Below are 21973 nucleotides of genomic sequence, written 5' to 3'. Positions count from 1 at the left end.
AAACGTGAACATATACATTTCAAAAAAGTTTACAAAAGCATTTTAGAAAGTTTACATAAGCATTCTAGAAAATTTACATAAGCATTCAAAATATGAACATAAGTATTTAAGAAAGTGAACACATTCTTAAAATAAATGTGAACATATGCATTTCATAAAAGTGAACATTATCAAGCAAAATATGAACATATGCTTAGGTTCCCTAAAAGTGAACATAATCTTTTTAGAAAGTGAACATAGGCATAAAATATATGAACACATGCATTTCAGAATTGATATATGAGCATAGGCATGCTTTTCAGATAGTGAACATAGACATAAAATATATGAACACATGCATTTCAAAAAGTGAACATAACCATTCAAAATATGAACATATTAACTATTTTCCTTAGTGAATGCATAAAAAATATGAACATAAAATTTCACTAATTAATCGAAAATTTCGAAGAACAAAGTTTCGAAAAATTCAGAAAAAAATTCAATAAATTCGGACAAAAATCAGTGAAAATTTACCTTTCTTGGGATAATCCTGTTGATTTTGCATCTCTTCTTGTACATCCATTGTTGATTTTTTAGTTTTTAATGAAGTAAAATCATGTAGAGGAGAGAGTGAAGTTTGGAGAGAGAAATTAATTGCAGGAATTTTTGAAAAATTAATGAGAGAGAAGTAAAATGGTTTTTAAAAAAATATATATAAATTGAAATCCAAAATATGGCGGTTGGGAAGTGGGTCACGTTTTCGTTTGGGTGAGTTTTGCAACTGGGCTTCTTTATTGGGCCAGTGTTGCACCTATCCAAGGTGCATAAGGATACATGTAAGACCAATTGGTGAATTAATTCAGTTCAGTTCGATTTAGTTTGATAATTTAGTATGGTTTTTATTTAGATTTCGTTATTCCAATCATAATTGGTTTAGTAGGCTAGTTTTCAAATTGTAAGTGGGTTTACTCGATTTAATGCAATTTGGGTTCATATCAGCTCGAGTCTTTAGGTCGAGGCTTAAATGGGTAAGGGTATTTGAGTAACAGATCAAATTAGGTCGGGTTGAAATGAGTTCATTTGGTTATTAGCGTATATATAAGGTCAAAGTTTAAGCAAATCAGAAAATTAGATCAAATGTAAAAATATATATGTTTAAATAAGATTTTAAAAAATAAGTTCAACAAATAAGCAAAAACAAGGTGAAATAAACGTAGCCTCAATTCAACTTGGTATAAGCTTATTACAAATATAATCATATTAGATTAAATTAGATAAGATCATATCAAATCTTGTAATATCCCTTTTGATATGTTTTCGTTTTATGAATTAGTATACAAATAAGGTCAATTTGAAAATCAGATTTGGTAAAAAAAAAAAAAAAAAAAAAAAAAAAAAAAAAAAAAAAAAAAAATCAAATTAGACTAGATTAAATCATGTGAACTGGACCAAATAATTATGTATAACTCGTAAATTGCATGGTTCAAATGATTTGTTTAATTAGCATGTAGTCTTAATTAGTTAATTCACATGTAAGTTATTTTAAGGCCCTGTTCTTAGGGATTATGTAAACAAATCGAGTTCAAACTCGATTAAAGCTCATTCATGTTTGTTTATTTAATAATTGAGCTTGTACACGAACATAAATATACTCTTTCATATAAGTTCATGAACAACTCGTTGATATATATGGGTTCATAAGATATTCATGAGCTACTCGTTTATCATTTCTCATGAATTATTCGTTTATTTAAGTTCATAAGATACTCATTTGATTTGATAAGATATGATATCTCGAAGAGGCAAAGTGCTTTTATGTGAAATATAGCTTTGATATAAATTGCTCTTTAACTTTTTATAAATTATTGACTTACACAATTGAGTAATTATTATGCTATTTTGAAAAATTCAAATTTCAAAAGTGCAAAACTCATTTATGAGAGAAGCTCATCATTTATAATTAAATTTAGGGGTGTCCATTCGGACTTTGGATTGAACTGAAGCCTAGTCTAATCCAATTCGAAATATATTTGGACTCTCATTTTATAGTCCAAAATCCAAAGTTTCAAAATCCAATCCAAATTAAAATCTCATAGTCCGAATCCAGTCTGATCCAATCCGAAATAATAATAATAAAAAGAAATCCTAAGAAATTCATAAGATCATAACTCCGATAAACAAAAAAACTTTAAATTGTAATGAGGGAATTTGGCGGATTTGGTCTATTGATTTTGGGCTTACTAATGTTATATGGGTTGAGGTTTATATTATTATTATTGTTATTGTTATAATTATTGTTATTATTATTATTATTATTGTTGTTGTTGTTATTGTTATTGTTATTGTTCTTATTGTTGTTCTTATTGTTTATCATTACTATTATAATTATTGTTGTTGTTGTTGTTGTTGTTGTTGTTCTTCTTCTTCTTCTTCTTCTTCTTCTTCTTCTTCTTCTTCTTCTTCTTCTTCTTCTTCTTCTTCTTCTTCTTCTTCTTCTTCTTATTATTATTATTATTATTATTATTATTATTATTATTATTATTATTATTATTATTATTATTATTATTATTATTATTATTATTATTATTATTATTATTATTATTGTTATTTATTATTATTATTATTATTATTTATTTATTTATTTGGACTGGATTGGACTTCAAAAATTAGAGTCCAAATCCAATCCGAAAAATCTGAATTTCAAAAATTTTGAGTCCAAATCCAATCCAAACTAACAAAAGTCCAATCCGAATAGCTTATTTGGACTGGATTGGATTCCGAACTGGAGTCCGAATAATGGCTTAAACAAAAGTTTGAGAACAGTGTTGTGTACTAAATGAACTGAGTTTGAACAAATTTTTGAGCTCGCATGAAAGCTCGAGATCGTGCTCAGACTCGCCTAAGTTAAATGGCTTGAACATGAACAAAGTGGCACTTTGCTCGGCATATTATTGTTGAAGTGAAATTATTATGTTGAGCTATTATTACTTTTACGGAATAAAAACTAATTTTAAAGGGCTGAAATGATTTTTTATTGATTCTATATTATTTTTCTTTTTTTTCCATGATATTGTTTTTTACTAATTAAAAATTAGGATTTTTTTGAAAATAACACCACAAATTTTACAAAAAATGGATTATAACACCACAATTTTTTCAAATTTTGATTATAACACCACAAAAAAAATCAAAAAAAATTTGGTTTCACCACCAACTAACGGATTCTTGGATGGAATCCGTTAGTAGGGTCCACTGTGGACACGTATCACTCAGCGATTTGTTTTAAAAAAATTAATTAAAAAAAACCCTATATTCTAACCCAACCCAGCCCCACCACCAGAACCACCAGCCAAAACGCCGATATCCCCTAACCTCCCGCCGGAACCACCTTATCTCCTGTCGGAACCAGCCGGAACCGGCGACTCCATCATTTACGCTCCCCGAAAACTATCCCAGCCCCACCTAGCCTCACATCTCCAACAACACCAAACTAGCCCGCGCAACCACCTCCACCACTCAAAACACAACCAAATCGCACCCACCGAACTCCGCCTGCTTCGACAACCCTCAAATCTCCACCTGCGCGATGACCCCCGCCCTGATCCCACCCTAGTTTGCGACCCCACTCCTTGCTAGCGGCGGCTGGGGTTTTTTTCGGTGGCTGAGGTGTTTCAAGGATGGGTTAGGTGGGTTTTCGGTGGCTGGGGTGTTTTGAAGTTGGCTCCGGTGGGTTTTTCGGTGGCTTGAGGTGCCGACGGTGGGGCTGGGTTAGGGTTTCAGGGTTGTCGGCGGTAGTTCATGGTTGCCGGTGGTGGATCGAAGCTAGGTTAGGGATTGGTTTTTTTTTTTCAAAAAAAAAATCCAATCAATGAATGACACGTATGCTTAGTGGGTCCCACTAACAGATTCCATCCAAAGATACTGTTAGATGGTGGTGAAATTCAATTTTTGGATTTTTATGTGGTGTTATAATAAAAATTTAAAAAAGATGGTGTTATAGTCCATTTTTTTTTGAAAATATGTGGTGTTATTTTCAAAAAACTCCTAAAAATCATTTTTATTAAACTTATTTTTACTAAATTAAAATTTTAATTGGATATTACTTTTTAAGGTAAGAGAACAAAGTCTAATTCTAGACCTTTTCAAAGGTTTTCAATAAGAGAAATATACAAGTACTGAATAAATAGTGTATTCCCTCTATTTCTTCTTGTTCTTTGCTTTCATAACCACTATACTAAGCAAGACAGATGGTCCACTAACAATAAGTCAATAATATACAACCAAATGAAAAAAAAAAAAAAACCATAGTATAACTAATTTACTACAAAGTGTAGTTTGTAACACTTCAATTTGACAGTGTCAACATGACCACATCAAACATATGATACACTTCATACTTCAAGTATCCATCAATTATAAAAAGGGGTTAAAAAAAAAAAAAAAAAGGTGCCATTTTCTAGTGCTCCAACCTTTATACAAACTAACAGTACCAAGTCACAGGCTTAAAGCCTCAAACATCTTAAATTTTTTCAAATTTTCGGAGCACTAATTATGCCACACGCCCACACCTATGCACACTTTGATAACCATAAAATTTATGCAACATATTGACTACAATGGCAACAACACCAACTTAACTAAGAGCAAACTCTCCACTTGCATGTACTTGTTTCACGGTTTTATCATACTCATCCTCTTCATCCTCTTCTTCTACTTCTTCTGCATCTTCATCATTATCGTCTTCATTCTCATCCTCCCATCCTGGGACAGGCCTTGCTGCAGGAGCAGGTTTCCTTGCCTCCCCCACAATTTTCATGATCTCTTCCACGCTTTGCAGTGTAGCAAAGCTTGGGTTATCTTTTTGGTAGTAGACGGCTTGAGCTTGTGGAGTTAGTTCCTTAGGAAGATTCTTTAGGAACCATGGATGGCTTCTGATTTCCTTAAGGGTAATTCTCTGCAGAAACATGGGAATGTTAATAAAACAGAATAATTTTAGTCTATATAACCCCATATTTGCAATAATTTGGACAAATAACCATCCATAACATTGGATTCATGACTTCATGTACATAGATTAGATCAATATAAATGAAGTTCAATTCGCATTCATTTCTTATCTACTCAAGGTACACCAATCTTTTGTCTTCAAAGACATTTAAAAAGGGAATATTTAGCCATCAAAATAGTATATCAATTCAGCATCTTAACCTAACATTTGCAGGACGATATATGTAACAAAAAACCATGTATAAAGCTAAACGCAAAACACTTTAGGAAGCAATTAGTTCTATACACTATTCCATAAACACCAGAAAAGATCCTGAAAAACTAGGATACCAAGTACAAGCAAGTCAACAACTACTCATAACAATGGGCAAAATTGTGTTGTTTGCAGAGAATAGACCATTAACTAATTTGACACGTTACATATTCAAATAGGATCAGACAGATTCCCCCCAGGAGAGAGAGGGGGGGGGGGTAAATGTGCTTATTAAGGGAAGATATGTAAACTCAAAGCTTATGGCTGAGAAGAAGTTGAGAAAAAATAAAGATGAGCAGACAAAGGTTACACTGTATGCTGATCATCTCACTCCATGATGAGAATTCCAAGGCTTTATCTTCAAAACCAAATACTCCTTACTGAATTTATTTTTAGTAATGATTTGAAACTTTTTTTAAAGTGAAGAGATACAGTTGTGAGTTGAACTTGGTACCGTGTAGACCTAGTCAAAGCAATTTGACCTTATTTTTGGTGTGAATTGAGCTTGATAACCCGAAACCTTTTTTTATGATACCATTCGTCATTGAGAATGACCTCAACCCCACCAATTTTTTTGCTTTTTTCTAAAGTTTGTATCTTTATTTTGGAATTTAAGTTGAAAGCAAATGGGTGGCAATAAAAGGCTATAGTATTTATAAAAAAGATACAGCACAACATGCCATTTGCCAAAGTCAACTTATAAAGGAATGAGCCAAAAAAAAAGTAATGGAGAATGGAGTCTTGGAGACTGGTAAAGAACAAATCAGGTAATGCTTAGACAATGTAGATTCACATTAGGGTTCTACCAACCATGATTTATAAAATTAAAGATAAAAATTAAATGCAACAGTATTTAGACCACTTTATATATTTCAGCAGCTAATGGCAGCCAGAAAAGAAACATTGTCAACCAAAGAACAGACACATAGAGGAAACTTTAGCAACATACATACCCTGGTTGGATTGGTAGTAAAAATTCGAGAAAGCAAATGCTTGCAATCTTGTGATATGTGAACATATTCAGGAATTTTGTATTGAACAGCCATAATCCTCTGCAGAATATATTATCAATAAAACAGTTAAAAACTGAAATAAAAAAATACAATTAAAACCACTACAAACTCATTATGAGAAGTGAAAAGAGAGAGATTACTGTAATTGTCTTCCTGAAGTTCTTTGGATCCTGAGGGTCTTCAAAGGGATATGCTCCAACCAGCATAACATATAGGGTCACTCCACAAGACCACACATCAGCTAACTGAACATGAACACTAGTGTCAGAAAGTTTGAAATATAGGCTGATGAAGTACAAAGTTACATTAAAATTTTCAGCAAAGACAATGTTAAATAAAAAGAATGGGCACAGACTACAGAAAGTTTTTTTTTTTTTAATCATTAGCCACCAGAAAAACATGTAGGTTGAGGCTACAACAACAATAACAACAAAGACTTTGTCCTAAAATGATTTAGGGTCAGCTAACATGAATTGACATGAGAAACTGCCCAAAATATTGAAAAAGTGTTAAAGTGATGCAACGATAGCGGATGAAAAATGAGAAAGAACATAATGAGCAAAAAAAACAGGGGCAGTGTAATGTGAAAAGCTGAAAACCCAAAAGGAGGATATAAAAATAAGATTCGGGAGTTTAATAAAGGGGGGCTAAGGGGAGATCATAAGGGAGCAAAAGCGGCGAGTAAAAACCCCAAAAAAGTTTTTAAAAAAACCTTAAAAAATGAAATAGAGTTTGCAAAACACAATGTTTAGGTACAAACAAACACACACACACACGTAAAAAAAAAAAGGGAGAAGTTATATGTACTTAAATTCATGCAGGTCCATGGTATAAAAACTCGGCCGTGTCATCGCGTTTCGCCCGATATGTAACGGAATTTGAAGTTACCAAACCGAGATTTAGCGTTTTGTAACGGGGTATTAAAAAACACCGCATTTTTGGCCAAGACGGCCGAATCACCTCCGAATCGCCTGAGATATAGCTTGATTTCGCAAGTTTAATCACTTAATTGAACATGTATTGCAGCTTCCATGGATGCGAACTGCTAGACTCCATTGTTAGGTTGTTGCAAACTCCAAAGAGAGAGAAAGAGGGACAAAATTAAAGGCTAAAATTGTGGGGTAGGTGAAGGGGGAGTTAGGTAGGACATCTGTCCACATATTGTGGTTCCTTTTATTTACATCTTATTTATTTCTTGACTTTTTAATCCCACTAAGGAAGAAGTCACGTGATGATTTAGTTTATTTCAATTTTCTTTTTATATTTTTAAATTCCACTACTTTACTGACGTTATTTTTAGTTTTCCATTTCTATTGTTACGTTATTATACGAATAATCGAATTTAAGAAATAGATGACAATCAATTTAGTATTTAAACTATTTTTTTTAAAATAAAACTTAAAAAACTCTAAAACAAAAATTCTACCGCGATGACCGATACCCGGTCCGCGATCAACGCATCATTTCCGATACCGCAACACCGCGACCGTTCCCGCTATCGCGACCGAAACCGCATTTTTACACCATGTGCAGGTCCTCATGTATAGGTATTTTCCCTCCAACCCTCCCTATCCAACATATTTTCCTCTATCCCTAAAGCACTCATATCACTCTCATCACCCTCCTTCAAGTTTTCTTAGGTCATTCCCAACCCCTCACAATCCCATCAATTTGCCACTTTTCAAGTCTCCTAACCAAAGAGCCTCACTCAATCTCCATCTTACATGGCCAAATCACCTTAGGTGGTTCTCCCTCATCTAATTCTCAATACATGTAACCCCTATCCTCTTCCAAATTATCTCATCCCTCAATAAATCTTTTCTTGTACGACTATACATCGAATGCAGTGTACACATCTCTACCATATCATCTTATGAGCATGACAATGCTTCACATCCCAACATTTTGTACCATATAATAAAGCAGGCCTAAAGAAATAAATTACAAAACTATAACCTACAAGTAATATAGAGATCTCGACCATTATCAAGCGTAAAATAAATCACTGCTTGATGATGAGACTACTGAGAAAAGACATGTAAATTGCCTGAATCTTGCCTAGAGTTATATTTGAACAGAACCTTATTACTTCTGCACAATCCAATATGTGAACCATAGACAGCCCCAGAAAAAAGGACTAAGAGCTGAACTGAACTTATTGGAGCTGAATTGAATTGAGTTGAGCTGAAATGAATATTTTATGAGAGAAGGAAATTAGAAACTAAACTGATTAAAGCTGAACTGAATTGATAGGAGCTGAGCTGAACTGAAATTAAGCTGAAGTGAACAGGCCCTAAATTCATCTCAAATAATAAATTACATTTGACTTGGGTAGTCAAAGCTTATGGCTATAATTTCTTAGTTGGAGTGAAAAAGTACCTTTGTAGGTTTTTTTATATTACTTGGTGTCTTATAATTATTACATGTTTTATTAATAGACATTTTTTTAAAAAAAATATCTAAATGGCAAATTCTAGTGTGAAATGTCAAATTGAGGCTGTTGTTTTAAGCTTCCCGAAAACATTGTGTTTCCGATGGTTTTATAGAGGAATAAAATGACTATATAAAAAAAATGCTGCTACGACTGACAGATATTTGCAATAACGGCCAAGAACGTGAATAGTCAAAAACCCTATAATAACATGTATAGAGGTTCAAATAATAAAATGAATAAACAATTAATACCTCCATTCCTATTCATTCTTGACGTTCACTATTCTCACGGATTTTTAGGCAATAAGCGAGGGTGTTGATGTGATGAGTGGGTATAAGAAATAAAATGGATAAAGTAAGAGAGGGAGTGTATAAAGGTAGGTAGGTACATTATAAGACAAAGGTAGAAAAGCGTAAATATTGTTGGATAAAGTAGTAAATGAAGTTCGCAAAGAAAATGGTAAAGAGATTTAAGGAACGAACACATTGGTAAAGTGCTAAAAATGTTTAGGATGCAATCAGCATAATGTTTTTAAGCAAACAAATCTAACCAAAAAGTCAAATATGACCTATAATACAGAATTGGAGGAAACACAAATTATCAAATCTTTTATCTTAATCATGGGTCAACCAGTTAAGCTGACCAAGAGATCTGACAAGAAAAACACACTACATTTCTACATCATATGAAATTATCAAACATAGTTTTACCCAACCAGGCAACCACGGAGACTCACCTTGCCATCATATTCTTGCCTTGAAAGTACTTCAGGTGCTATGTATGCTGGAGTACCTACAGTGGATTTAGGCCTTGAATGCAGAAGAGATGACTGCAAGTTTCATTTACAACAATAAACACATCAGTAAACTGACTAATTAAAGTACTTAAATTATAAACTAAAAAGTCAAATAAACATGCAATGCCATCAAAAATACACATGTCATGGCTTCACAGAAAATATAAATATGGTAAGAATCATTCGAACCTTGGAATAACCAAAGTCACATATCTTTAGGCGGGGAGCTGGATTTCCATCTAATAAAGTGTTTTCCAGTTTCAAATCTCGATGACAAATTTGCTGGAAAATAAAAACATTTCAGTTAAGCTCTGGCATTAAATTAATAAAAATATTCATCAAAAACTTAGATAGCAAGGATATGGTACTGTACCATGGAATGGCAGAAGCTAACACCTGAGATCAGTTGCTGGAAGAAATATCTTGCCTGGAAAGAAATTCAAACACAAATCTCATTAACAATAAGAGAATGCTAAACGTAGCCTAACGACAACAAGTACATAATATGATGTAGAATCAAAGGCACACTTTGAAGAAGCTATTTATTTGTATGCATCTAAGCAAGAATTGCACAATTTTGCCTTTTTAGTTATCAATTTTAACTTGTTGTATCAATTAATAAACTCGTAGTTTTACCATTACCCTTAAAGTGGGAGTTTAAAATTGAGTAGGGTGTAAATTGGGCTTGTTATAAGTCCAACAGAGATTATTAGATATTCCTATTCATTACAATTTTATCATTAACTATTTGTATAAATAAAAGATTTCTATCCACAATTTAGGATTAGAGAGTTGATATAAAAAATATAAAAAAACTTATTTAAAAACATCTTAGTGAATTTAAATCGAGGGTTAGAAGTAACATTGAAGCCTCTAAATTTAATTCAGGATTGAATTAGGATTATAGCCTGATTGCTTAGGTTAAGAGTATGGAATCAAAACCCTAATGGAATATTTAGAACTGAAGTTTGATCTAAACATACTTAATAAGAAGAAATCGTAATTATCAAGATGATTTGATAAAATAGTCAAATAACCTTATTACCTTTAACGGTTACATTCGAATGAATGATACACATCACGGTTGATAGCATACTTAATACGAGGTATCGTGAATTCGTGATCATGAATTTTTTTTGTAAAAAAAAAAAAAAAAAAAAAAAAAAAAAAAAAAAATGATGATAATGTTTCTTTTTATAGTCAGCCTAGTCGAAAAATAGCGGTTTTAAACTAAACTAACAGTACTAGCCAAAATTTGTCGTTAATGGTGATAGTTATTCTAACATTTATCTTGAATGAATTAATGGAATGAAAAGGGTATTAAATAACAAAGAATATGATGAGCAAAAGCAATACAAGATTGCTATTCTAAAAATGACTAGATATGCTTCTATATGGTTAGATAACATGAAACCTCAAAGAAGTGGGAAATCTATACATGGGAAAAATTTAAAGAAAAAACAATCCCAAGAATATGAGCAGGAACTATACATTAAACTAACCCTCTTATGCAGGAAGATGAATACACATTACACAAGATAATTTATATAGTGTGATATTCAAGAAAGTGGGACTTTAAAGATTGTGGGCTAATTAAAAGGGTTGTCAAAAAAGATCTCCAACAAAGTTGATCTCGAGAACACCCTCCAGTAGTTATAAAAGTAATACAACCAACTACAAAAGTGGATCTCACGATTGTCAAACCTAGTCCATCGTCATGTAACCACAAGTCTTTTACAAATGGATACAACAAGGATCCTAAGAAGACTATAAAAACAAGAAGGTGATCATTAGAGAAAAGTAGCAGCAAAAACAGATATGCTTAAAGTGTCACGACATACAACAAGGGAGTGTCCTAATGCTAAAGCTCGTGCAGTTCTTACAGAGTTCTTAGAATTATTTACCTTCAGTTTAGATATAAGGATTGGAAGAGCAATGTTGGTTTTGATGCTCCTTCACGAATGATTCATTTACTTTGAAGTCACAATATACAATTGATCCTGAATTCGCACTAACTTGAAAACCCTACTCAATTATATATTGTGCAAGATGGTTTTTTGTTTAAGGGTAATAGGTTGTGCATTCCTCATTATTGCGTGCAAGAATTACTTATTTAAGAGGTGCATGGTAGTGTATTGGCGAGTAATTTTGGAGCGAGGAGTACTTCTAAGGGCCCTTACACTCCACTTCTAGTTCCTAGGAAAGTGCGAGCATGGATTTTAAAGTTAGACTTCCTCAGAACTCAATGTGGTAAGGGTATCCTTATGGTTGTTGTTAATTCTTTAAGATGGCACACTTTATTTGCCATAAAACAGATATGTTTCTTATGTTATTGATCTCTATTGTAATTAGATAGTGAAGTTACATGTCATTCATAGGAGTACTCTCTCTGATTTTAACAATAAGTTTCTTAGTCACGTGCGGCAAACTTTATGGAAGTTTGTAGGTACTAAATTGTTTAGAACTTCCCACCATCTAGGTCCAAGGTCACTAATCAGCAAAAAGATTAGTTCGCTTACAAGAGATTTCAGTCTACTATTACATATCGTTCTTCATTTTGAGGTGGTGTATGGCATTAATCCATTTCTTCCGGTGAAATCGACTCCTTTTCAAAAGTGAGATTGAACATATAGCATCAAAGAAGAAACTTGAATCTTCTAAAGAAAACTTGTGCGAAAGTGAAAGCTCGGAAAAGGAGACATTCTCTCAAGCTAGAGATTTAGTTTCAATAGATTTGAGGAAGGAACATTTCCCCTGATAGAGAAAGAACTTAACGTCAAGCTGATAGTCATTGGAGATATGGAGATAGTGCATACAAGATTGAGCTACCTAGTGATGTTGGAGGCATGAGCGTTAACTTTAATGTCATGAACTTACTTTTAAATGTAATGTTCGACAAATTATTTTGAAGAGGGAGATGATGTAGAATCAAAGACACCCAATGAAGAAGCTATCACTTTAAAATTTGACACACTTGGGTCTTGGATTTAATTTATTTGCACATAGGCAAGAGTTTTTTATGTTATTACTAGGCATACTGAATACTTACGTGTTTGCCTTCTATCGATGATGCAAGTTGTAAGTTGGGCATGTTCGATATTATGCTTTCATATTAATTGCAGGTGTCGTCACTTACTACACAAATAAATGATGCATAACCTTTTGATTAAAAAAAATATACTACGTATATATCCTTTGTAAATTTTATAGTGTGTTAGAAGCAATGGGATTAAATAGGAATTATTGTTTGATTACTTAGATTAGGAGAATTTAAGGCATCAAAGCCCTACTCAAGGTAGATGTAAAAGTCCTGGGAGACCGAAACACTAAGAGCGAACAAAGCGTGATTGATTACAGTTTCATGGATTAAACTTAGGGTGGGAATGATTACTAAAAATACAGTGATTTTTTTTTTATTAGACAACGTGCTACTGAATTATCAATTGTTACAATAATCCCAAATAAGAATGCAAATTACTAAATTAGTACAAAAAATTTAAAACCCCTAGTAATTAGTTAATTGTAACATAAACTACTCACTACAAATCAACTCATATACAATTTAAACAAACCCAAATATAAAAAAGAATAAAAATTGAAAAGGCATGAACCTAAATCAAAAGGTAAATGAAAAAAAACATTTGATATACTACCTCATCCTCACTAAAACGACCCGCAGTGCAAATCCGATCAAAAAGCTCACCACCGGCGGCATATTCCATCACAATTCCCAGATGAGTTGGTGTCAAAACCACCTAAAAATCATTAAAATTCACATTCAAATTACTAACTTTTATCCTCTATATTATCATCAATACTCCATACTAGTTAGTAGTTACAATAGTTTGATAAATAAGATCTCGGATCAAATCCCATCTACATCACTGCCTCTATATAACAATAATATTGAACAATTAAACCCCAAAATTACCTCCTTAAATTGAATAATGTTAGGGTGACGAAGCGACCTGTGGTTGATGATTTCTCTTGCCACACTCTCATCAATCTGCAAAAAAATAATTAAAAATGCAAAATTTTAATAAATTACCAACTGGGTATTTTCATGATTTCTTTTCTGAATTAAACCCAGAATTAAAATTCAAATTTTCAAAAAATTCACCAAAAAAAAAGGAAAAAATAAAATTTTTTTTAAAAAAAAAAAAACCTTTTGACCACGCTCGATGAATTTCATGGCAACAAGTTCTTTAGTTTCTTTATGACGCATTAATCTAGCAACTCCAAAATTCCCAGCACCCAATTGCTGCATTACCTCGTACTTTTCCATTTTTTTTATTTAATTAAATTTAAATTCAATTGGTTTTTTTTTTTTTTAATTTATGATTTTTGTGAAAGGGGGATAATAGGAGAATCAAGTGTAGAAAGAAGAAAAAAGGGGAGAGAATAAAAGGCAAAGTTTGTAATTAAGAAAGGAATTGAGTGATTAAAGAGAGGAGGGAGAAAGAGAGTAAAGTGAAGGGGAAAAGCAGGTGGGGTGGAATGTTCAATATTGATTGCTGAAATGAAAGAAAGACTCAGAACAGAATAGAATTAGAGTGTGTGTGTAATGTGGTAATGTTTGTTACGGAGTATGAGAATATTTGCTAATGTCCGACTATACCCAATTACCCCGTACCGCCCACATTCCTTAACTCCGATAAGATACGGATAGCCGCCTAGCCTGATAAGAATACCATTAACCGAATAACCGCTTTTGGTTATTAACCATTAACATTGTGTATCTTTTTACATTAGAAAGATAATAGTTACGGATTATTATTTTCTTTATTTTTCACTTTATTTTGATTAATTATTTACATTTGGTTAAGGAAAATTTAGAAAATAACACCACAAATTTTACAAAAAAAAATAGATTATAACACCACACATTCTCAAATTTTTATTATAATATCACAAAGAATCTAAAATTTAATTTCACCACCATCTAACAGACTTTTAGATGGAATCCATTAATGAGACTCGCCAATAACACGTGTCACTCATCAATTGATTTAAAAAAAAGAAAAAAATTTAAAAAAAAAAAAAAAACCTAAACCCTAACCACCCCCTTTACCGCCAGCCATGCCACTAGCGTCAGCAAACCCTCTCCCCATCACATCCCCTTCTGCGACACCCTCATCTAGGGGTGAGCATGGGACGGGTACCCGTACCGTTAGTATTAACGGTTCGGATACCCGATAACCAATATCATTTAAATTGATATCCATAACCCGAATCGATAAGTTCGGGTACCCGGACTTCGGGTACCCAAATTTTCGGAACGGTTATCGGGTACCCTATAAAGTATCCAATAGTGATAATTAAACTTAAAAAATTAGTTATTATGATATTTTTAACACTAATTAACAACAATACCACGTGATCTTGACCAAATTATTAATAACATTACTAATTATTGATATTATAGTGATTATGAAGTAATGTAAGAGTTTAAATATTGAAAAGATAGATTTAAGTAGGAAAAAAAAATAAAATAATTGCTTATCGGAACGGAACGGGTACCCGTTGATTTTAAAATGATACCCAAAAACCATACCCGATAACAAATTATCGGAACGGGTACCCGAACCGTTATGGTTATCGGATCGGGTACCCTAATTTTCGGAACGTTAACGGAACGGGTTTTCGATTTTTCGGGTAGTTTTGCTCAGCCCTACCCTCATCCACAAAAAAAAACCTACCGGAGCTGACCTTGATAACACCCCAGCCACCGAAAACCCACCTAACCCAACCTCAAAACACCCCAGTAAGGGGTGTTCGCGGTGCGGTTTGGATTCTAAACCGCACCAAACCGCACTTTTAAAAAAACCGCACCAAACCGCACCACAAAATGCGGTTTGGTGCGGTGCGGTTTGCGGTTTAACCGTATTTTATTAAAATTATAATTATTCTTTTTAAAACAAAATATTTATTTTATTTTATAACTATTAGTTTATAATTCAAATATTAAACAATTTTTGTAAACCTTTAATTAACTAATAATCAAAGATTAGCTCATATATTTTAGTTCTTTTATATATTTTTTTTAATAAAATGTAGTATAAAAACCGCAAACTATATTAAAGTGTGGTTTGGTCTAAATTTTTTTGGAAACCGCACCAAACCGCAAACCGCGGTTTGACAATTTTCAAAAACCGCACCACAATATTCAAACCGCAAACCGCACCAAACCGCAAAATTGTTGTTTGGTGCGGTCTAAACCGCACTCTATACAACCCTAACCCCAACCACCATAAATCAGCTTTTAAACCCCAACGATCGGAATTTCAACTGGCTAAAAACGACCTCTCCTTTACCCTTTCGGTACCCTCAAAATGGCCGGAATAAGAATTGATTAATAAAACACGGATGATTAATTATATTAAAGGAAAAATTAGAAAATAAGTTACTGCCATTTTGAGGGTCAAAGGGTAAAGGAGGGACTGTTTTTGGTCGGTTGGAATTCTGACCGTTGGGGTTTAAACGCTGATTGGAAAAATTAGAAAACACCGCGTTCACATTCAACAAGATAAGAATTAATTATTTTTGAATTTTTCAAGCTAATCTAGTCTAATTCTAGTAAAATTAAGTAATAAATGGAGTATGCAATAAGGTAAACATGGTTTTATGAGATACAACTAGTTTGAATCTTAACTAGATTAATCCATAGAGAACACAATAGCTTCAATCTTTTTTTTTTTTTTTTAATAAGTCATTTGATTCAAGTTTGGGTTATAAATTCCTAAAAAAAAGTTTGGGTTGTAATAGACTAATAATCAAAACAAGTCAAGTGAAGTTAAAGCTCATTTATACAATCAGCTTATTATGTAAAAAGTGTGTGGCCCGGGCTTTGCCCCAAGAGATACTTTGAATAATCTAATATATATATATATAAAAATAAAGTAGGCATTTTTGGAGAGCATTGGGAGTGCCACATAAGAAAAGGTACATTTTCGACCAATTAAAAATTAGATTTCTATTTTATTTTAGAATTAAAAAAATCACTCGCCACCTAAACAAAAGTGACGAATGAAATTTTAAAATTTTTCCACGTAGGTAAAAATGACGAATAGAAATTTATTAGGATTTTAATTATTTAAGAACACTAAATTTTATCATTTTTATTTGTTACAAAACTAAAAATTATCTTTAGATATTAGTATTTATATTATTTAAAAAACTAAAAATTATATTTTGATATTTAAAAAATATAAATTATCATTTGATGTTAATGGTTTTATGTAAATATCTGATGATATGATACTTTCATACAAAATTTTAAAACTTATAATGCAAGAAAAAAAATTAAGAGATCACCAAAAAAATATTTATATACAAAATGTATATAAAAATTCGTGCATCGCAAGCCACATAAGCAAAAGTAATATCGATCAATGAAAAATTAGATTTATATATTAATTTAGAATTTTAATTTTCAGTCGCCATTTAAGAAAAATTTAACAAATGAAATTTGAGAATTGAAAACAAAAAATAGTAATTTAAGATTTAAATTATGAAAAAAAAACAAAAAATTATCTTTTATATTATCTTTTACATTAGGATTTATATTATTTTAACAAATAATTAGAAAATAAAAAATATATTTTAATTTAATGATTTTATCTAACTATCCGATGAATGAGATAATATTTATTTCAATTTATAAATTCAATTTCTATATACATAAAATTTGAATAAGAATAATTTAAAACTTAACAAAATATTTTACCTGAAATTAATGTTAAAATAATAGAATAGAAAATAAAAACAAAAAATATTAAGAAATTACAAAAAAAAAAAATATAAAAAATGAAATAATTAAAAACTGTGCATCGCACGGGCTTACATCTAGTTTTATTTTTATGTTAGACACTTTAAAAGGCTTAATAAGTTTTTTTACGTGGTAAATTAGAATACAATGACAAAAATAACTCATATTGGATTTTTATTTGTTTTTGTTTTTATTCTACATTATAATACTTGTTCTGTATGTATTTATACATAAAGGTAGACTAATATATTATAATTTAATTCTAGCTAAAATGTTAATACATGTGTTTTTCATTTAAAGAGCTTTGAGTTTGAATCTCTTTGCATGCATTTTTAATTTGGATCATTGAATGATGATGTGGCATAATGGTAGAGGTTGTTGAATGATGACATGGCGTAATATTGGTGCAAGAAGGGGTACATGTGGCACATAAACAATTTTATGAACGCCTTTTAATATATAGTATAGATATATAGTATAGATATACATGCAAATATATATTTTAGACATATTTGTTTTAAGTCGGTTTGGCTAATCCAGATTTCTTCAATTCAAACATGAAACACATAATTCACTACTATGTATTTTCATACGTATTATTAAGCAATTGTAAAGTCATGCAAAGTTGGTAATCAAGACTTGACATCAAATCTCGTTCATCTGTCAAATATTTGTAACTCCATATACACCAATTTTTGCTATTGAAAGAGATGGAAGGTGATAAATAACTTTGTGAAATTTCTTTTACTCGCTCCCCTGTCTGGATACATCTCATGGATGTTCCCTTCAATAGAATGAACCGTACCTTTGCTCTCGAAATAGGTGAGAACCTCGATGAGGCATACCCTCTGGGATGGAGTGAATTCATGAGAATTAAGGTTGACTTGGACATTAAATACGAGAGGCTGGGGGATTTTTGTTTCTTCTGTGGACGACTTGGACACACTGACAGAGACTGCCAACACCTTAGCAGAGAAGGAGATGAGAATCAAGTCACAGTATACCAATATGGACCTTTCTTGAAAGCATCTCCACGCAAGAGACCCAAGGTGTCGATTTTTGAAATGGAAAGATAACTTGACTTCCAAGAAGATTTTGAGGAGACATGCATACAGGGACCCCCGGGACAGTGGCGGACTTGGGCTTAGACCTGGTGGGTCAAGTGACTCACCAGGCCCAAAAAAAAATTTTAAGTTAATTTAAAAAAAAAAAAAAAAAAAAAAAAAAAATCAGTTTTCCCAAATTCACGAATTCAGTATTTCAGTTCATGGCCTTCAATCCTTCATGCCCTAGCCAATTCGCCTCTTCCCTAATTCCCTTCAAGGCTTCAATCCTTCGCCATCATCAATCACCTATTCACCTCCATAATCGCCTCCTCCAGTCCTCCTCTTCGCAGTTCGCAACTCGCAACTTCGCAAGTAAGCATCTTCCTCACTCCTCAGTTAGTCAGTTCCTCTTCGCAGACTCGCAGTTCGTGCCTTCGACCCTTCGTCTTCCTCTTCGCATAAATTCAGGTGAGGTTAGTCTTCCTCTTCGTCTTCCTCAGTTAGTCTTCATCTAAATTTGTTTAATTGTTGATAACTTGATAACTTGATTGTCTTGATAATTGCTTGATTGCTTCGCTAATCGCTAGACGCCCAGTGGCCCTAGACGCTGCCTAGACGCCTACTGAGTACTGATTATTGTTAATTGTTAATTTTGTTATATATTGTTGTGATTTTGTGAATTGTTCAATGAAATTCTGAATGGTGAATTTGTGAAATGTTTGACACTTTAGTTCCTCTTCGTCTTCCTCAGTTCCTCTTCGCATAAATTAATTAATTAACTTAGTCTTCATCTAAATTTGTTTAATTGTTGATAATTGATATTACTTGTTAGTTATGAATTAGTAATACTAAATTTGATTCTTTGAACCCTAAATCCCTAATTGTTCAATAATCAACTCAATTGTTCAATAATCAACTCAATTTCAATAATCCCTAATTGTTGTGATTTTGTGAATTGTTCAATGAAATTCTGAATGGTGAATTTGTGAAATGTTTGACAATTGACACTTTACATACTTGTTCAAGCTGTGATGCTGTGATGCTGGCCTGCTGCCCTGTGAGCTTGTGATTTCAAGCTGTGAAATGGTGAATTTGTTAATTGTTCAAGCTGTGATACTGCCTGCTGGCCTGCTGCTCGCCTAGTCGGCAGTCGCCTGCTGCCCTGCTCCACTGCTCGAGAGTCGAGAGCGTGCTCTGCGCTCACCGCTCTTCGCTTCGTCGCTTCTTCTAAAGTCTAATCTCCTATTCTCATTTTGCTAGTAAGTTGATTTCTAATTTTTAGTTTAAAATTCTAATCTTCAATTTAATCAAGTCTAATTAGTTAATTCTATTAAACTTTGGTTGATTTGTTAGTTGTTCACTTCAAGTCTTCAATCACTTGTTTGTTTGGTAAACTTTGAACCTTTTGTTAATGAGTAATGACCTTAATGTAATAATGTTGTTGGGTTTTAGATGAAATTTGAACCTTTTTGACCATGTGAATATGTGATTATGTGAATTGTGGTTTGTTTGGTAAAATGATCTTTGTAAATAATTTTTCTGGGGAATTTTGCTTGCTTTAGTTGATTATTTATTCAAATTTCAGAATGAAGAGAAAACGCACTCCAAATGAACTGCAAAACATTACTAGCTTCTTTGCTAAAAAGAATCCTACTTCAACTTCTCTTCCACATCCCACACAAAATGAACAAACTATATCTCCACCTCAACAGAGTGAACAAACTATATGTCCACCTCAAGAAAGTGAACAACATTCATCTCCATCTAATTATTCCACTCAAAATTCCCCTCAAAATGAACAAGGCCAATGTTCTCCTAATGCCCCAATCTTTGGTGAAAGATTAAGTGAACATGAATTTGCTAATCTTCCACAAGATCCAGGAAAGAGGATACTTGATTATCGATTGTGAACATGAATTTGCTAATCTTCCACATACATTTGGTTGTATTTTGTACTGTTTTGAATATTTGGATGTATTTTTTAGTACTATTATTTGGTTCCAAATATTCAAAACAGTACAAAATACAACCAAATGTATGTGGAAGATTAGCAAATTCATGTTCACAATCGATAATCAAGTATCCTCTTTCCTGGATCTTGTGGAAGATTAGCAAATTCATGTTCACTTAATCTTTCACCAAAGATTGGGGCATTAGGAGAACATTGGCCTTGTTCATTTTGAGGGGAATTTTGAGTGGAATAATTAGATGGAGATGAATGTTGTTCACTTTCTTGAGGTGGACATATAGTTTGTTCACTCTGTTGAGGTAGAGATATAGTTTGTTCATTTTGTGTGGGATGTGGAAGAGAAGTTGAAGTAGGATTCTTTTTAGCAAAGAAGCTAGTAATGTTTTGCAGTTCATTTGGAGTGCGTTTTCTCTTCATTCTGAAATTTGAATAAATAATCAACTAAAGCAAGCAAAATTCCCCAGAAAAATTATTTACAAAGATCATTTTACCAAACAAACCACAATTCACATAATCACATATTCACATGGTCAAAAAGGTTCAAATTTCATCTAAAACCCAACAACATTATTACATTAAGGTCATTACTCATTAACAAAAGGTTCAAAGTTTACCAAACAAACAAGTGATTGAAGACTTGAAGTGAACAACTAACAAATCAACCAAAGTTTAATAGAATTAACTAATTAGACTTGATTAAATTGAAGATTAGAATTTTAAACTAAAAATTAGAAATCAACTTACTAGCAAAATGAGAATAGGAGATTAGACTTTAGAAGAAGCGACGAAGCGAAGAGCGGTGAGCGCAGAGCACGCTCTCGACTCTCGAGCAGTGGAGCAGGGCAGCAGGCGACTGCCGACTAGGCGAGCAGCAGGCCAGCAGGCAGTATCACAGCTTGAACAATTAACAAATTCACCATTTCACAGCTTGAAATCACAAGCTCACAGGGCAGCAGGCCAGCATCACAGCATCACAGCTTGAACAAGTATGTAAAGTGTCAATTGTCAAACATTTCACAAATTCACCATTCAGAATTTCATTGAACAATTCACAAAATCACAACAATTAGGGATTATTGAAATTGAGTTGATTATTGAACAATTGAGTTGATTATTGAACAATTAGGGATTTAGGGTTCAAAGAATCAAATTTAGTATTACTAATTCATAACTAACAAGTAATATCAATTATCAACAATTAAACAAATTTAGATGAAGACTAAGTTAATTAATTAATTTATGCGAAGAGGAACTGAGGAAGACGAAGAGGAACTAAAGTGTCAAACATTTCACAAATTCACCATTCAGAATTTCATTGAACAATTCACAAAATCACAACAATATATAACAAAATTAACAATTAACAATAATCAGTACTCAGTAGGCGTCTAGGCAGCGTCTAGGGCCACTGGGCGTCTAGCGATTAGCGAAGCAATCAAGCAATTATCAAGACAATCAAGTTATCAAGTTATCAACAATTAAACAAATTTAGATGAAGACTAACTGAGGAAGACGAAGAGGAAGACTAACCTCACCTGAATTTATGCGAAGAGGAAGACGAAGGGTCGAAGGCACGAACTGCGAGTCTGCGAAGAGGAACTGACTAACTGAGGAGTGAGGAAGATGCTTACTTGCGAAGTTGCGAGTTGCGAACTGCGAAGAGGAGGACTGGAGGAGGCGATTATGGAGGTGAATAGGTGATTGA

At 32.7% G+C, this 21973-nt stretch overlaps 1 protein-coding gene across 1 annotated transcript; it reads right to left on the bottom strand.

The window, feature by feature from the left end:
* Positions 1-4232: 4232 nt before the first annotated feature.
* LOC110708310 (serine/threonine-protein kinase SAPK7-like) lies at positions 4233-14072 on the bottom strand. The gene is made up of 9 exons (XM_021886414.1): positions 13651-14072; positions 13417-13491; positions 13139-13240; positions 9859-9912; positions 9675-9767; positions 9426-9518; positions 6396-6500; positions 6196-6294; positions 4233-4936 (listed from the first exon to the last, which is right to left on the bottom strand). Exons 1-9 carry the CDS (start codon positions 13768-13770, stop codon positions 4616-4618), a joined length of 1062 nt encoding a protein of 353 aa, XP_021742106.1. The 5' UTR covers positions 13771-14072; the 3' UTR covers positions 4233-4615.
* Between the last annotated feature and the right edge of the window lie 7901 nt (positions 14073-21973).

This window comes from Chenopodium quinoa, unplaced genomic scaffold (assembly GCF_001683475.1).
Source record: "Chenopodium quinoa cultivar QQ74 unplaced genomic scaffold, ASM168347v1, whole genome shotgun sequence".
Taxonomy (NCBI): Eukaryota; Viridiplantae; Streptophyta; class Magnoliopsida; order Caryophyllales; family Amaranthaceae; genus Chenopodium; species Chenopodium quinoa.
This window is presented reverse-complemented; position numbering and strand designations above follow the sequence as displayed.

Bases quoted from the DNA above. Each gene is read 5' to 3' on its own strand.
- LOC110708310 (XM_021886414.1), bottom strand. From the start codon at position 13,770: ATGGAAAAGTACGAGGTAATGCAGCAATTGGGTGCTGGGAATTTTGGA. The intron at 13,492-13,650 runs GTTTTTTTTTTT...ATTTTTTTGCAG, and splicing joins TCATCGAGCGTGGTCAAAAG to ATTGATGAGAGTGTGGCAAG. The intron at 4,937-6,195 runs GTATGTATGTTG...ATGTTTCTGCAG, and splicing joins TTACTACCAATCCAACCAGG to AGAATTACCCTTAAGGAAAT.